At 34.8% G+C, this 17,154-nt stretch overlaps 1 protein-coding gene and 1 non-coding gene across 2 annotated transcripts; one reads left to right on the forward strand and one right to left on the reverse strand.

Annotated features, from left to right (window-relative positions):
* The first annotated feature begins 12,242 nt into the window (after window positions 1-12,242).
* TRNAH-GUG (transfer RNA histidin (anticodon GUG)) lies at window positions 12,243-12,314 on the forward strand. The gene has a single exon. It is a non-coding gene; the product is annotated as a tRNA-His (tRNA).
* Window positions 12,315-14,485: 2,171 nt separating this feature from the next.
* Window positions 14,486-16,523, reverse strand: LOC132643519 (12S seed storage globulin 1-like). Its single transcript, XM_060359950.1, has 2 exons — window positions 16,042-16,523; window positions 14,486-15,510 (listed from the first exon to the last, which is right to left on the reverse strand). The coding sequence occupies exons 1-2, from the start codon at window positions 16,235-16,237 to the stop codon at window positions 14,636-14,638; spliced, it is 1,071 nt and encodes a 356-aa protein (XP_060215933.1). The 5' UTR covers window positions 16,238-16,523; the 3' UTR covers window positions 14,486-14,635.
* Between the last annotated feature and the right edge of the window lie 631 nt (window positions 16,524-17,154).

Consider the following 17,154-nt stretch of genomic DNA (forward strand, 5'->3'; position numbering starts at 1 on the left):
CATGAGGCATTCAATAACTATCCATCGGGTCATAAAAGTTTTAAGTTGACTGTTGAATATTTGTCCAAAGCTTTGAACCCTAATGTGAAGACTTCCAACATCTATGGCTTCCCTTGGGCCTTCATGGTAAACTTTCTTTCTTCAATGTTTTATCTTTTTAATTCTTTTCCTTCATTGATTATTCTGATTTTTGGTGGCATAATTTTTTCTAGGCTTGGGCATTTGAAGCCATTCCTCACCTACAAAATCAAGTCAGGGACTACTCGGAAGAATTTTGTTTTCCATGGATCCTCAGATGGTTGACTACCAAAAACAGCAACAAAAAAATGAATCTTGGTCCTTTTAACCCCCCCAAGGAAGCAGTAAGTCAGAATCTGTTGAAAAATATCCCTGAATAGTTTTATAACAATTAACTACTTGTTGCAACAGATACATTTATCTGCTGCAACAACCTCAGAATATGTTGGAAAAATCAAAACAGTTGCTGAGGAAGTTGCAGCAACTGTTCTGATATTTTCCAACAGATAGTGAATATGTTGCAACAACTCCTAAGATGTTGCAATAACTTCTAAGATGTTGGAACAACTTACTCAGTTGTTGCAACATATTCACTATCTATTGGAAAATATCAGAACAGTTGCAGAGGAAGCTGCAACAACTGTTTTGTTTTTTCCAACAGCTAAAGAATATGCTGCAACAACCTAGGAGGTTGTTGGAACATATGTGGGGGTTGTTCTAACAGATTACACACTTATTGGTTGAATATATCTGTTTGTTTGTTGTAGGCTGTGCACCCAAGGCTTATCCCGACAAAATGAGAGGTGCAGATGCTATGTCTTGTTAGTTTAGGGCATAGGAAATCTGTGCCTGATGAATTGATTGATCAGATAAAAGAAGAATTGGCTGGAGCCATAACTATCATAAGGGTTGGTGTTGTTGATGGTGGTGGTGGTGATGGTGATAGTGATGGTGATGTTGATGTTAATGTTGGTGATGCTGTTGATATTAATGTTGTTGGTGATGGTGATGGTGTTGGTGATGTTGTTGATATTAATACTGTTGTTGATGTTGCAAGACAAGCAGTGGAAGCTCTTGCTGATAAAAGAAGAGATGATGATGATGGTGGTGATGGAGTTGGTGGATATACTCCCCAACGTGGTGGTGGTGGGCAAACCACAGATATCCCTTATAGGTTAGGTAGATATTCTTCAGTTGGTGTCGGCTCCTCCAAGGTGTATTCTTGTGCTTGTGAATGCATTATTTGCAGGTTTAAAATGGAGGGTCTGATAAACAAGGTTGAAGAGTTGCTTCAGGCACAAAAAGATACAAATTCGGCTATAAAGAGTTTGATGTCCAAGAGGGGTGTCCAACCATCCAAAAAGCTCAGCTCATCCTATACTCCTATTGGGATTCGCAAGAGGGCAAAAAAATTTTCCAAGGCACTTGTTGATTGTAGAGCAAGGAAAACAAGTACTCCACAGAAGTCTATTGCTACTCCTCCTGCTGAAGTTGTGTCACAAGTGCTAAAAAAAGTTGATATTTTCAAGCGTGTAAACCCCCCAAAAAAGAAGAAGCTTGAAACCTTGATAAAATCCAAAAAGAGTGGGAGAGCAATGTACTCAATGCATGAATTTGGGGCCGAAGACTTCAAGGTTATGACAGACATGCATGTATGGTCGGAGGATTGGGTAAGTTTCAACACTTATGGATATCTATATAATTCGGTATGCTGTTTGAACAAGTCATATAATTCGATGAACTTGTTGCAACAAGTTAACTAGTTGTTCCAACAAGTGAACAACCTGTTGCAGCAAGTTCATTAGTTGTTCCAACAACTCTAACTACCTGTTGCAGCAAGTGGATGACTGTTTTGATACTTTTACTGCAGTATGTAGATGAAATCTTATTGCTGATGCGTATGAGGCAACTCAATTTCCCTGAGCACTATGATTCCTCTGATAGAATCATGGACCTTAACTTCTACCATCACTGTCGCAACAGGTACTTAGGGTTAGCCGATGAGTCTACAAATGTGGGTGCCGTGCCCTATGATGAAAAACTTTCTCTCTTTAGGTGGAACAATGATGGTCTCGCTTTTCCCAAAGGTAGTGTATCCTACCCAGGTGGCTGCAAGTGGATTGGTGCCAAAAGGATCATAGCTGTCATGAATATTAATGACAACCATTTTGTCACTATTGAGATCATCATTGAGGAGGGTATCATAAATGCTTATGATTGTAACATCCCATGTAATGAAGAAAGTGCTTTCTTCTGCCATATGCAGCCGTTATTGGATTTGTTCCCCAAGTTGCTAAAGCAGAGTGGCATGTTCTTACACTTGCCTGAAAAGTTGTTGAATGAATCATGGAAATTTGATCGGAAGAAGGATATCCCCCGCAATGAGACCAATAAGGCATGTGCTTCCTGGTCACTTGCTTTTGTTGAAGCTTTGCTTACCCGCACGAATATGACCAAGCCCGATACCTTATTGAGTGACAATATTGTGGAAAAGATGCAATGGAGGTGGGCTTGTGGAATTATTGATAAGGTGTTGGAGCCCTAATGTGGGGACAAATAATTTCTCTTAAACTATGTTTGCATTAAACAATTTCTCTCATATTTTGCTTGCATTTGAATAATGGTGGATGAACACATTATGTAAATTTGTTAAATATATATTCTATGCTCAGTATCCTTATTTATTGTTTAAGTTGTCTCAGTAGTTTTACGCAAGTGACAGATATGTTGGAACAAATACCTAAATTATTGGTAAAAATAAAACAAATAGTGCAAATATTGCAACAGATGTGAAAAAAGTTACTAAGTTGTTACAGCAAGATATGGATCGTCTGTTGCAAATAATCCAGCAGCTGCTGAAGATGTTGCAACAAGTAAAGAATCTGTTGGAACATATGGATCTTCTGTTGCAAATAATCTAGCAGCTGCTGAAGATGTTGCAACAAGTAAGGAATCTGTTAGAACATATGGATCTTCTGTTGCAAATAATCCAGCAGTTGCTGAAGATGTTGCAAAAAGTAAGGAATCTGTTGGAACATATGGATCTTCTATTGCAAATAATCCAGCAGTTGTTGAAGATGTTACAACAAGTAAGGAATCTGTTGGAACATATGGATCTTCTGTTGCAAATAATCCAGCAGCTGCTGAAGATGTTACAACAAGTAAAGAATCTATTGGAACATATGGATCTTCTGTTGCAAATAATCCAGCAGCTGCTGAAGATGTTGCAACAAGTAAGGAATTTGTTGGAACTTATAAATCTTCTGTTGCAAATAATCCAGCAGCTGCTGAAGATGTTGCAACTAGTAAGGAATTTGTTGGAACTTATAGATCTTCTGTTGCAAATAATCCAGCAGCTGCTAAAGATGTTGCAACAAGTAAGGAATCTGTTGGAACATATGAAGCTTCTGTTGCAAATAATCCAGCAGTTGCTGAAGATGTTGCAACAAGTAAAGAATCTGTTGGAACATATGGATCTTCTGTTGTAAATAATCCAGCAGTTGCTGAAGATGTTGCAACAAGTAAGGAATCTGTTGGAACATATAGATCTTCTGTTGCAAATAATCCAGTAGCTGCTGAAAATGTTGCAACAAGTAAAGAATCTGTTGGAACATATGGATCTTCTGTTGCAAATAATCCAGTAGCTGCTGAAAATGTTGCAACAAGTAAAGAATCTGTTGGAACATATGGATCTTCTGTTGCAACAATTTACTTAGTTGTTGAAACAATGTACTTGCATTGTAACATAAGTATTCCATTGTTTATCAATACATATGGTTGATTTTCATTGTTTATCACTAAATATGGGTGAATCAAGTAGTTCACATCAATTCACTCTAATGATCACTCGATTTAGTGCATGCTGACTTATGAGATCCTCTTTTCTAACTCAAAATACATCATATTGATTAAGTATTATACATTAATCACTAAATATCGTTGATTTCCTTTGTTTATCACTAAATATGGGTGAATCGAGTAGTTCACATCAATTCACTCTAATGATCACTCGATTTAGTGCATGCTGACTTAGAAGATCCTCTTTGCTGACTCAAAATACATCAAATTGATTAAGTATTATACATTGATCACTAAATATCGTTGATTTCCTTCGTTTGTCACTAAATATGGGTGAATCAAGTAGTTGATCACTAAATATGGGTGAACCAAGTAGTATCTGTTGCAGCAAATGTAGTATCTACTGCAGCATGTGAGGAATCTATTACAACAACTGTAGTATCTGTTGCAGCGGCTATAGTATCCGTTGCAGCAAGTACAGTATCTGTTGTAGCACATGTAGAATTTGTTGCAACAATTGTAATATCTGTTGCAGCAAGTAAGTAAGTTGTTGAACAAATCCTTACTCTTGTTAGATAAAACACAAGTTGTAACACATAACTTAGTTGAAAAAACCCCAACATGTAACTTAGTTGTTGCAACAGATTTATTAATTGCTGGAAACTATTCAACAATTTATTAACAAATACACACATTTGTGATTTGAACAAGATCAACATAAATTACCATGCTAAGAAACAATAACATTAAAATATCATAAAGTTCCAACAGATAACTATTATTAAAACATAATGCAATTTACAACTATGGAGCATTTAGGCTTGGACATGTCTTTTTGTGGCCAGCTGTTTTGCATAAGGAGCATTTGTTTTTCCGCGTTGGAAATGATTTTCCGATTCCACGCCTCCTCTTTGTCTGCCTTCTTCCGGGTTTGCTTGGATCAACATATGGAGGAGGTATCTCTCTTTCTAAAATCTCCAAAGGAACTTCCCAAGATTCTTCAGAAGGCACATGACAAATTTCCTCACAATATGCAATTATGTAATTCTCCACCTTATAATATGGAGAGGAGTAGTCATAAATCCGTCTTCCAAAGTCGTCACCATATTGGACACGAAGCGCTGCCATTGCATGTGGACAAGGTATTTTGTCCAGGTCAAAAACTCTACAAGTACAAGATCTACTTTGCAGATCGACTGTCGCAACTACACCGTGACCGATGACGCTGAACTTGTAGTTAACTATTTGATGGGCTAATAACTTGTTCCCCAAGTTGACAAATTTTGAATTTTTTTTTCAACTGAAGGAACAAAGATGTTTGGTGAGTCGATGAACTCCATACGCCTCTCATGAAATTTTTCTGCAAACCTCCTGTTTATGGCATCAAATAAAGCAGTAATGGGAAATTCTCTTTCAACATTGAATATTGAGTTCACTGACTTAGCAATGTTTGACGTCATAAGATTACACCTGTGGAAATAAACAATAACGTAATTCCTTAACGTATAAACGATTATAGCTGTTGGAAAATATCAAACAGCTGCTTAAATATGTTACAACAACTAAGTGACATGTTAGAGCAAGAGAGTTAGTTGTTCCAACAGATGTGTTACTTGTTGGAAAGAGCTTCAGTTATTGTCTCTGTGTCATAACAAAATGCAACAACTAAGTGAGTTGTTGGAACAACTAACTTACCTGTTGCAACAAGTGAGTTAGTTGTTCCAACAGATGTGTTACTTGTTGGAAAGAGCTTCAGTTATTGTCTCTGTGTCATAACAAAATACAACAACTAAGTGAGTTGTTGGAACAACTAACTTACCTGTTGCAACAAGTGAGTTAGTTGTTCCAACAGATGTGTTACTTGTTGGAGAGAGCTTCAGTTATTATCTCTGTGTCATACCAAAATGCAACAACTAAGTGAGTTGTTGGAACAACTAAATTACCTGTTGCAACAAAGGAGTTAGTTGTTCCAACAGATGTGTTACTTGTTGGAGAGAGCTTCAGTTATTGTCTCTGTGTCATAACAAAATGCAATAACTAAGTGAGTTGTTGGAACAACTAAATTACCTGTTGCAATAAGTGAGTTAGTTGTTCTAACAGATGTGTTACTTGTTGAAGAGAGCTTCAGTTATTGTCTCTGTGTCATACCAAAATGTAACAACTAAGTGAGTTGTTGGAACAACTAATTACCTGTTGCAACAAGTGAGTTAGTTGTTCCAAGAGATGTGTTACTTGTTGGAGAGAGCTTCAGTTATTGTCTCTGTGTCATACCAAAATGCAACAACTAAGTGAGTTGTTGGAACAACTAACTTACCTGTTGCAACAAGTGAGGTAGTTGTTCCAACAGATGTGTTATTTGTTGGAAAATTAATGTATTAATACCTATTTCCGGGGAAGAATACCCTGCTCCATCTGTGGAATCCAACACGTTCAAGATGTTCGGCGGCCCCAGGGACGGTATCTCTGATTTGATTGAAATGGTCATTGAACTCATTATATTGTACGATTTTGCTGCTTTATAAAACTGAGATACGACCTTTGTATTGTGAGAGGTGGTTTGGAGATTTTCCCCAAGGTGCTTTATGCAACAACCATAATAAGATAAAGGGAAGACAATTGAAACTGCCTTTTTGATACTTGGATGCCTATCAGAAATTATGCACAACTCTGTGGTATCATCTACAAAGCTTCTCATTTGTTCAAAAAAATATTTGTATGAGGCATCACACTCCTTGTCCACTACACAAAATTCCACATGAAAAACATGATTCTCCGCATCTTGCCCCACGGCTGACAACAACACTCTTTCGTACTTGCTCTTCAAGAATGTCCCATCGACAGCTATGACTTTTCTCATTTGCGCAAAACCAAGCATCCAAGCCTTGTAGGCTACAAAAAAGTACTTGAACTTCCCATTAGCATCAACTTTCAATGTTGTCTTACTTCTTGGATTTGCGGAACGAAGTATATAACGATACGCATCAAGCACTGCATACCCGTGCTCATATGTCCCCCTTGTCAAAGCTTTTGCAATCTCCATGCCCTTCCAGACCTTCCAATAACTTACCTTACAATCCAATTCTGTGCGGAATGATTGGCTCATATCTTTTGTAAATGGGGCTTTACCGTTGGGAAACCTATCTTTGAAGTATTCACCAATGACTTTTGTTGTGGCGTGTGGATTATGGCTAGTAATATGCTCAGAACCACATGTGTGATACTTTACGTAGGTTGTAATACAAAATCTGTCTGGAATTAAAAGCTTCATAGCCCTCAGCCACCACTTGCACTCCGGATGTACACATCTAAAGCAATACACAGTGCGCGAATTAATCACCTTCTTGAGTGTAAAATCTTTCTTCACACAAGCAAGTTTCAACATAGTTGCTAGTTGTTCCTTGTTCTTGAATGACATTCCTTTATAAAAGCCTGTTTCATCATCTTGAACATGGCTGCATAGTGAAGATTGTGTAGAACACAGTGTATTGCTCGCAACTTCGGGCGTAGGAATCGGCTCACCCCCACTTCCATTATCTGGAATATCCATATCCATATTCACGCCATCCAATTTATCATTTAACACATCTTGTTGGTCTTGACCTAAATTATGGTTCTCTACCGGGCTTCCAACCACGTATATCCTTAAAATGGGCCTAGCTACATCATTCAAATAAGTATGCAAACGATCCTGATCGGTTATCTTAAAAAGCAATACCCTCTGGTTTTCAAAAGAGCTATGCATGTAAGTGATGGCAAGATCTTTCGGTTCATAAGTTAATTCACAATAGATGATGATTAAGTTCACAAAATCATCAAACACAACATCTCTTTGGACACTCATCGCTATCGTCTCTAACATGTGACTACCCTTCCATCGCCAAATATATCGATTGTTCTTCTCGATCCATTCGTCATGGCAATCAACACCTATTGTTATTGAGTCCCTCATTAATGCTACCTGAATATATTTTGTTTTTTTAAAAAAAGTCATGACAGTATAGTAACAAAATACAATAACTTAATGACTTGTTGGAACAAATGAATCAGGTGTTGCAACAAGTGGATTACCTGTTGTAACAAGTACTATCCTTGTTGCAACAACTAACTAATCTGTTGGAGTCAGCTTCAGTTTTTTGAGTTCTATTTCATCCAAAGACAGTTGAAGATGTCCAACAGATTAGTGAGTTGTTGCAACAAGTGTATTACTTGTTGCAACAGGTAATACACTTGTTGCAGCAACTAAATAATCTGTTGGAGTCAGCTACAGTTTTTTGGGTCCAGTTTTTGGGTTCTGTTGGACTGAAGCTGAATCCAACGGATCAGTGATTTGTTGCAACAAGTAAGATACTTGTTGCAACAGGTAGTACACTACTTGCAACAACTCACAAATCTGTTGCAACTTATTCATACTACGTATTTAACAACAATTAGTATAGAAGTTGCAACAACTACATAATCTGATGTAATTGTGGCAGCAACTACAATAGTTGTTGCATAAACTATAGCAGCTTTTGCAAAAACTACAACAGTTGTTACAAAAATTTAGAAGCTCTTATACTGCAGCTTTAGCACTTGTTGCAACAAGTACAATTGCTACTGTAAATTGTTGGAAAATCAACAGCAAAACCCAAATAAATAATTGAAACAAAACAACAATATTTTACTTACCAAATGAGCGGAAATTACTTCTGAAGTAATGCCCAGCCAAAAAATTGCAAAATTTGCTGGTTTCGTTTTTTTTCTTTGTTGAGCAAATTCTTCAAAATGCCGCACCAATGGAAGAAGAAGAAGAAGAAGCAGGGGAAGCAGCAATACTTATGAAGTAATGCCCATGTAGACACTAACGAAATCCAGCTAAAAAAATTGCAAATCTGGTGGTTTAGTTTTTTCTTTTGTTGAGCAGATTCTTCAAAATGACACAGCAATGGATGAAGAAGAAGCAGGGGAAGCAGCAATGGAAGATGAGGAAGAAGAATGGAGGGAGAAAAAGAATGAGAACGGACGGATGGAAAAGAAGAAGAAGAAGAAGAAGAAGAAGAAGAAGAAGAAGAAGAAGAAGAAGAAGAAGAAGGAAGAAAAACGAACCGAGGAAGGAGAAGAAGAACAGTGGAGGGAAAAGAGCAAAAACGGTTGCGGCTATTGGCGCCCTCTTTTTTTTTTTTTGGACCCATTTTGGTATTTTAGGGTTTATATTGGCCGGGTCAAAGTGTTAAAAATAAAGTTAAGGGTCAAAGTGTTAAAATGAAAACTTTTGAGCAAGATCAAAACCTCTTAATCACTAATAAAAAAATATCATCTCCACTTAATAATTAAAACTTGAGCCACTTTCACTAAAAAAAAAAAAGACTTAAGAGTCACATATAATTAAATGGCCCAAGTAACTTGATTGGCTAGCAAAAGGAGTTACTGTAGCTACCGTTCAACTTTTTGGATCTGTGGACTAATTTGCCTTTTAGGAATACAACACAACTTTCTAAAAATGTGGGGCCCATTTAACTTTTAGCTGCAGGCTTTTGATTTCTAAACATGGCTGCTTTGGTGATATATCTCTCACCTGACCTGCCAATCATATACGAGTAAAACATGGATTGAGAAAGTAATTATGAGCCCGTTTGACTTAGCTTATAAGTTGATAACAGCTTATAAGCTATTTTTAGCTTTTTTGAGGGTTTGGTTGATCAGTTTATAAATCATTTTGCGCTTAATATAAACTCAAAAAAATAAGTTGGCCTTTTGGATGGGCTTAGGCTCTTATAAGCTAATCTAAACGGGCTCTATATACGCTGAGGTGTTCTTTTGACAGTTTGGAGAAAATACGAAAAAAAGAAAAAGAAATTTGGCCCCATATTAACTTGAGATAAAAGTTGCATGATAAAATGGGACTTTACCTTCTAAAGATCGGAACAATGAGCAAAATGGAGAAAACTAGATTTATCTTAAAACTGCAGCCAATGATATTTCTTAATTAATCACCTGAGGAATAATAGTTTGTGTTCCCAAGAGCTTCTTTGGGTGGAGAAAAAAATTACTCCCTCCGTTCTCTTTTACTTGTCCATTTTGACTTTACACGTCCCTTAAGATTTAATACGAAAAAAGAAAAAGAAATTTGGCCCCATATTAACTTGAGATAAAAGTTGCATGATAAAATGGGACTTTACCTTCTAAAGATCGGAACAATGAGCAAAATGGAGAAAACTAGATTTATCTTAACACTACAGCCAATGATATTTCTTAATTAATCACCTGAGGAATAATAGTTTGAGTTCCCAAGAGCTTCTTTGGGTGGAGAAAAAAATTACTCCCTCCGTTCTCTTTTACTTGCCCACTTTAACTTTACACGTCCCTTAAGATTTAATACGAAAAAAAGAAAAAGAAACTTGGCCCCATATTAACTTGAGATAAAAGTTGCATGATAAAATGGGACTTTACCTTCTAAAGATCGGAACAATGAGCAAAATGGAGAAAACTAGATTTATCTTAACACTGCAGCCAATGATATTTCTTAATTAATCACCTAAGGAATAATAGTTTGTGTTCCCAGGAGCTTCTTTGGGTGGAGAAAAAAATTACTCCCTCCGTTCTCTTTTATTTGTCCACTTTGACTTTACACATCTCTTAAGATTTAATAAATGAAGTATGTATTTTTCTATAATACTCATATTAGTTGGTGCATAGTCTTATTGGACATAGAGAATAATTTAGAAATGAGTAATTAATGTTAAGGATAAAACAAGAAAAAAAAATTGTCTTTCCTTGATATGCTAAAGTGGAGTAAAATTAAAAATTTATTTTTGGTATAGTGGACAAGTAAAAGTGAATGAAGGAGGGAGTAGTACATAAAACACTAATCTATATATAATATAAAGCTAGGCATAGACAAGATGATGTGACATTTCTCCATGGCCTAGAAACCCATTTATCTTTTTTCTCTTTTTTTTTTTTTGACTTTTTTATCTATTTAATTTATTTTCAATAGCCCTAGAAGTCTTTAAATTAATTAATTAACTTTTCACCTCCCACTGTACATCACCTCTCTATAGCCTAGAAACCCATTTATCTTTTTTCTCTTCTTTTTTTACTTTTTTATCTATTTAATTTATTTTCAATAGCCCTAGAAGTCCTTAAATTAATTAATTGACTTTTCACCTCCCACTATAATTATCTACTTTATTAGATATCTTAATATGCATTTATGTGTTCTTTCCATCCTTCTAAGCAATTAGACATTTATTCTTCCAATTTCTACCCATCAAGTTCTTCTTAATTTAATCCCAATTACTCTTCACAATTGTAACGTACAATGGAAGCAACAACTAAAGAGCCACATATTTAAGAGTCTGACAACTACTTATTAGATAAAGTTTCAACCTTTACGAAAATCTTAGAAAAATAAATAGCACAAAAAAAAAAAAATTAAACAAGGAGCATAAGCGAAAGTATGATTCAAAAAATTCAGTATATTATTGGAATATTTAGAAAACAAATACTCTTCACAAGTACTCTTATGTAAGAAGTACAACAAATTAATGGAATATTTGCATACTAAATTTTATTTGCCTGCAAATCAACTTTTAGATTATTCTAATTTACTTATCGAATTTACAAAGACTTAAATTAGGATGCACATTTCACCAAGATGTCCAAATTAGTAATGTAGGGATTCATGTGATGCATGAATTAATAATGTGAGGCTTGTATATATTAAAAATAATATACACAAATACCCGCATAACTTATATACTTACCCATGAGAAAGAAAATGTTATATTAATTAATAGAAAATTTATATATTTATATTGACTTATAAGTGAAAAATATGAAATATATATTTTAATATTCAAATATTGGGCTCGTGCACACACGGACTTAGCGCCCCTAGTAAGGAAAATAAGGAACAATAAAAATGAAATGGAAAGGGAGTTAGGAGTTCTATTTTAGAAAGTGTATTTTGAGATATAGAAAAGGGATAGTATAATACTTGGTCACAAAGTACTTATAAGTTGAAAGTGATCAACTTACGAATTTTAACTGACTTAATTAGGTGTTTACAATATGCGTAACTAAGTTAAAAAATGCTTAATAAACTATTTTGATTAGCTTACAATGCAGACGCTCACAAAAGACAATAGGGAAATGATAATTGGCATTGTGATCTTGGAAATGAAACATTTAAATTCTAGATAAATAATCAAAATATAATAGGGAAATAACAATTGGCATTCTAGATAAATAATCAAAATATGATAGGGAAATAACAATTGGCATTCTAGTGTTTGAATGAAACATTTAAATTCTAGATAAATCAAAGAAATTTTGCTACAATTGAAAAACAAATTAAATTTAAAGTGTGAATGAGGATTGTTGGCGAGGAATTGCTCGTTCATTTTCCATAATAAAATAATTGATATCGAAACCTCGTTCATCAAGTGGCTGTAGTTTAGTGGTGAGAATTCCACGTTGTGGCCGTGGAGACCTGGGCTCGAATTCCAGCAGCCACACAACTTTTTTTTTTTTAAGGGTTAAAGTTTGTATTTATCGAGACTTGGGGTGGCCAATTGGTGTTATCAAGGAAAAAGAGGAGAGGATCTGAAAATACGGGATTTTTATATCCAAATACCACATTGACTATTGAAAAATAGCCAGTCTAACAGTTGATTTTGCCATAATTTCGTTAAAGTTTGAAAGATTGAGTAAGGGAGAATTTTGAAAGTACGTACTTTGGTTATTTCAAGGAGAAATAGCCATTGGGATTACTATGTTTTCAGAGTTTTAAGGTCATTTTTATTCATACAAAATAATTGAATGTTAAAAACCTTTCTTAATTACGTTTAAGAGCTAAACTTATATTAGGAAGGTACTTAGCCAAATATTAGTATGGCGGATAAGGATTAAGTATCATTAAGGGGAACATGTGCATTTAATTTTGTTAATCAATTGATTATTGATTTGAGGAGACAACTTGCTCTTAATCCTGTCATTTAATTCAGTATTGGTTTACTCGTCCCATTGCAAATGATAATAAAAGAATGAGCAAGTATAAATAAAAAAAACCGTGGTTTTGCTATACAGTCAAACCCCTCTATAACGGCATCGTTGGGTTCGAATTTTTTTTGCTGTTATAAAGAGTTGTTGTTATACACCTATAGCAGCATTTGCCATTAAAATAATATGTGACTGTATAGGCAAAAAAGATGCATAAAACCTATGCTTTTTATTTTTAATGTTGTAAAAAATAACAAATTATTTAAAATTTAAATCTCAAAGATATGAATACTTCACTAACTAAATATTTAAGAAAGTTAATGCAATTTCAATAAATTCATAACTGAATGTATAAAATTTTAAGCTCTAAGACAGACATTTTAAATCTATAGAAATATAATATATTAAAATATCAAATTAAATATTTTTCCATGAAGCTCTTTTATTTATTGTAATAAAACAATGATACTCATATGTATATTAAATAAAGTTATAGAAGACAATGATATTCTTAGATTACAAATATGTATTCATATGTAATATTCTGTCATAAATATAATATATTAAAGTATCGAATTAACTATTTGATCAAAATCTATACACTTATTATTGGTAACCATATATATTCTATTTTTTATAAAGATAATTAACTACTATATTACCCGAAAAAGCAGATAGCTATTATATGAGGGGTAATTTTACAAAGAGCGTACTGTCATAAAGTTGGCCGTTGTCGTTATAAATAAAATGTTGTTATAGAGAAGTAAAATATAACATAAAAGATAGCATCCGAAAAATCTTAGTTGTTATAGAGATGTGTTGTTATACACGGATACCGTTATAGAGAGGTCTGACTGTACATACAAAAAGATCTAGGGTATACGGAAAATCAGATCTCAAAGATTTATGAAGCAAACAAATCCTTAGTTCCCTTCAAGGTAATAACTTATGTTAGAGGAGTTGAGTTTTAAGTAGTTTTAAAATCTGAATCTTATAAGAACTTTAAATTAAAGCAGTAAAAGAAAATTTTGCGTTGTTACAAAAGGGGGATTGATCTCAAGATTCAATTGCTAAGGAACCTTTGCCTAAAAGTAAAGCAACAAGTAAAGGAAGCGCATCCCAATAAGCATTTTCATCCATAGTTAATCCATGTGAGGCCCAAATACTCTCGAGGTCGTTTGGATTACAGACTAAATTATTTCGGAGTTATAGTCTCGAGATTATAATACTTGGACTAGTTTATCTCACCTGGGAGGTAAGATAAATAATCACAAGTTTGTTGGGATAAGGTGAAATATCCATAATTAATTAAGTCTGAGCTAAAATTCATAGTGGGATGAATTTATACCGTCAACCAAGCGCAATATAAATTTAATCTCAGACTTAAACCTGAGATATCCCACCTTCTCTCGCATACCAAACGACCCCTCATAGTTCTATGTGGTGTATGGGAGGATGATCCATAGCGCCAGTAACATGCAGTCATTCAATAAATTTGTGTAAGGCGTTATACTTGTTCGGGTGGAGATGAGATTTACTGATACCTGTATATTACTCTTCACAGCTTCAGATCTTAGTAAAAGATCATGTAAATTACCATTATATACGCTGCAGATTATCATAACTACTGGTTAAACAAACTTAATAGGCTGATAAATCAGTTTAAAGGTAACAAGGCAACCAAACAAAGGAGCAATAGTTAAACTAGGATCTTATTGTAAAAACTGAAGAGCCGCAAAGCTACTTGTTCTCAACACACCATAAGGAAATCTAAAACAGAATTTGAAAACCCTCTATACTATTATTACTAAGTTTAAAGGATTGGTGAATCAATCAATCAGTTAGGTGGTGGGAAGAAAATCTCTTCAGCTGTTCTCTTGGAGCTGAATTGCTTCTCTACATCTGGCGAGACCTTGAAAGCGGCCTGCAGCACTTGTGGTGATAGCGCCTTCCATGCTGAAGTTCTTCCAGCCAAGTGAGTGAACATTGGATTTGGTGTGGTGATGATGGAGAACCATTCCATGCCATCTGGATCCCCGATTTTCGAGACCACAAAGAACCTCGGAACGATGAACAGACAACCAGCTTTGAGGTGTGTTTCAAGAACACGCTTACCATCAACGCCAACAACCTGAACTCGGCCACTGCCCCTGACAATGTAAGTGACCTGAAGAGCCGAATCACATGAGAAACCGGGAGAGCACATAGCACTTCCGTTCAACCTAACAAGATCAGCACCGAGTCCAACTTCACCAACCAATGGCAAGTTCTTGGTGTTCAAAACAACCACCTTTCCACCACCCTTGATGTCAACATCCAATGGGGCTTCCTCACAGTTGAGTACCATGCCATCCCTGTGGGCTTGCTTAGGCTCAGGCATTTGGAAGCCAGCATCGAGCTTCACGATGCCCTTCGCAGTCTGGGAGCTAACTAGAGTCTTAGCCACACTCTCTTCTACATTCCACGCCCTGCTAACAAACTCAGTCGAAAAGCCAGTGAAGATCCCATTGGAGCCGGTCAAGTACATGTCGGTGAATGAACCAGCCTTGTGTGCAGTTTTGGTATCGCCAAGGAAGAGAACGACAAGTTCAGTGTCATCTTTGTTGTACCACCATGTTACAACACCAAAAGGGAGGGCAATGGCATCACCCTTCTTAATGGGCACCACCTTCTCTTCTTTCTCTGGAAGAACAATTCCAGCAGTCCCACAACCTGATAGGTATTTTCAGAATTTTAGTAAACAAGTGGCTAAAATAAACAGATATATTTATACCCAATGTATATAGCAACAAAAGCAATATATTCAATTAAGAAGAGACCATTGAATCAAGATCCTAACAAAGTACACATGTATATAGATGAAGACCAACTTCCAATTTTCTATCTTAATAGTAAAATAGTCCACAAACCAATTATCATTATTCAAAGTAGAGTATGATCTTAACGATATTAACATATAGAAACACACAAAAGTCATGTCACAATCAAAAACCAAATGCAAGATTTACAGTAAAAGAGGGATCAAACCCTTTCAACATCATATCAAAATAGTAACAAATGGATCACACAAGACCTAGATCACAAACCGAACCATCAAATCCAATACTAACCCATAAATTCAAACAATTAAATTCCATTAAAAAAACAAAACCCCACCAATCAAAACAACAAAACCATCAAGATTCATAAAAATAAAAAAATAAAAATAAAAACTGTAAAATACAAGAAACCCCAAAATTATACCTTGAAGAACATAGGCAACCTTAGCAGAATCAGAGTATTTTGGCAAAGCAAAACCATTTTTAGAAAGAGCAAGTTTAGCAGCACCAATATTGCCTTCTTTCAACATTGCAAGTTCATTTGGACACCATGCATGGTATGATCCTCCTTCTCCTCCATACACTTGCTTTGCCAACTTTGGTGTTAGATCAACATCCATCTTTGTATATATTATAGAAAAATATAATCTCAGTGAAGAAAGCAAATAGAAGAAAATTAGAGTGATTGTAAACCCAATGAGAGTTTGGTATTTATAGAGAGGAAATTTGACACCAAAGTAGCGTAGGATAAGGATTTTAATTAAATTGAGTTTGTGATAGAACAGGATTATAGATTACTCTTGGGGTTTGCGGTATTTGAGTTTTAGATAAATGTGGACAACTTTTTTAGATTAGTATGAAATATTCAATGCTAATTTACTTGATGATTATATTGTATGTAGCTTTATTTACTTTGAGACAAATTGTAGATAGCTTCATCTTTATTAGGTGCTTTATTATATCTGCCAACTGTATTCTTGTTTTTATTTTCCTGTGTTTAATACTCACTGTGATTTTTTAATTGTTTTTAATCCTTGTCTAATAAATGTTAAATAAAATTTTAAGAAGTCTTGCGATTGTTTGGTATGATAGATAAGGAAAAATAGTACTGAAATAAGAATTTAGTACCACTATATCCTTGTTTGGTTACTAATTCTAGATAAGTTATTTCATAACTTGTCTTCAAACCAAACGACCGCCTTAGAAAGAATAGAATGGCTGTCTGAAATAGAAAAGGATTTCCAACTTGAAACAAATTATGATCCTGACTAGTTTTCTCCTGCAAGGATTAATTTCTAACCACTAATTTCCTAGTTAATTAGCGTTTCTATTATAAGTAGTGATGGCATAATTTGGCCAAAATTGAAATTTAAATAAAAAATTAAAATTCAATCCGAAATTTTTAGATTCAATTTCAACTACCTGAAAAATAAGATCTCTTGCCCTTTTATAATTTGAATAGAAGAAAATAGTCTATTCAGATCTCTTATGTTTTTTTTTTTTTATATCTATTATGTGTAAAAAAATGAAGATCTTT

This window comes from Lycium barbarum, chromosome 6 (assembly GCF_019175385.1).
Source record: "Lycium barbarum isolate Lr01 chromosome 6, ASM1917538v2, whole genome shotgun sequence".
NCBI lineage: Eukaryota > Viridiplantae > Streptophyta > Magnoliopsida > Solanales > Solanaceae > Lycium > Lycium barbarum.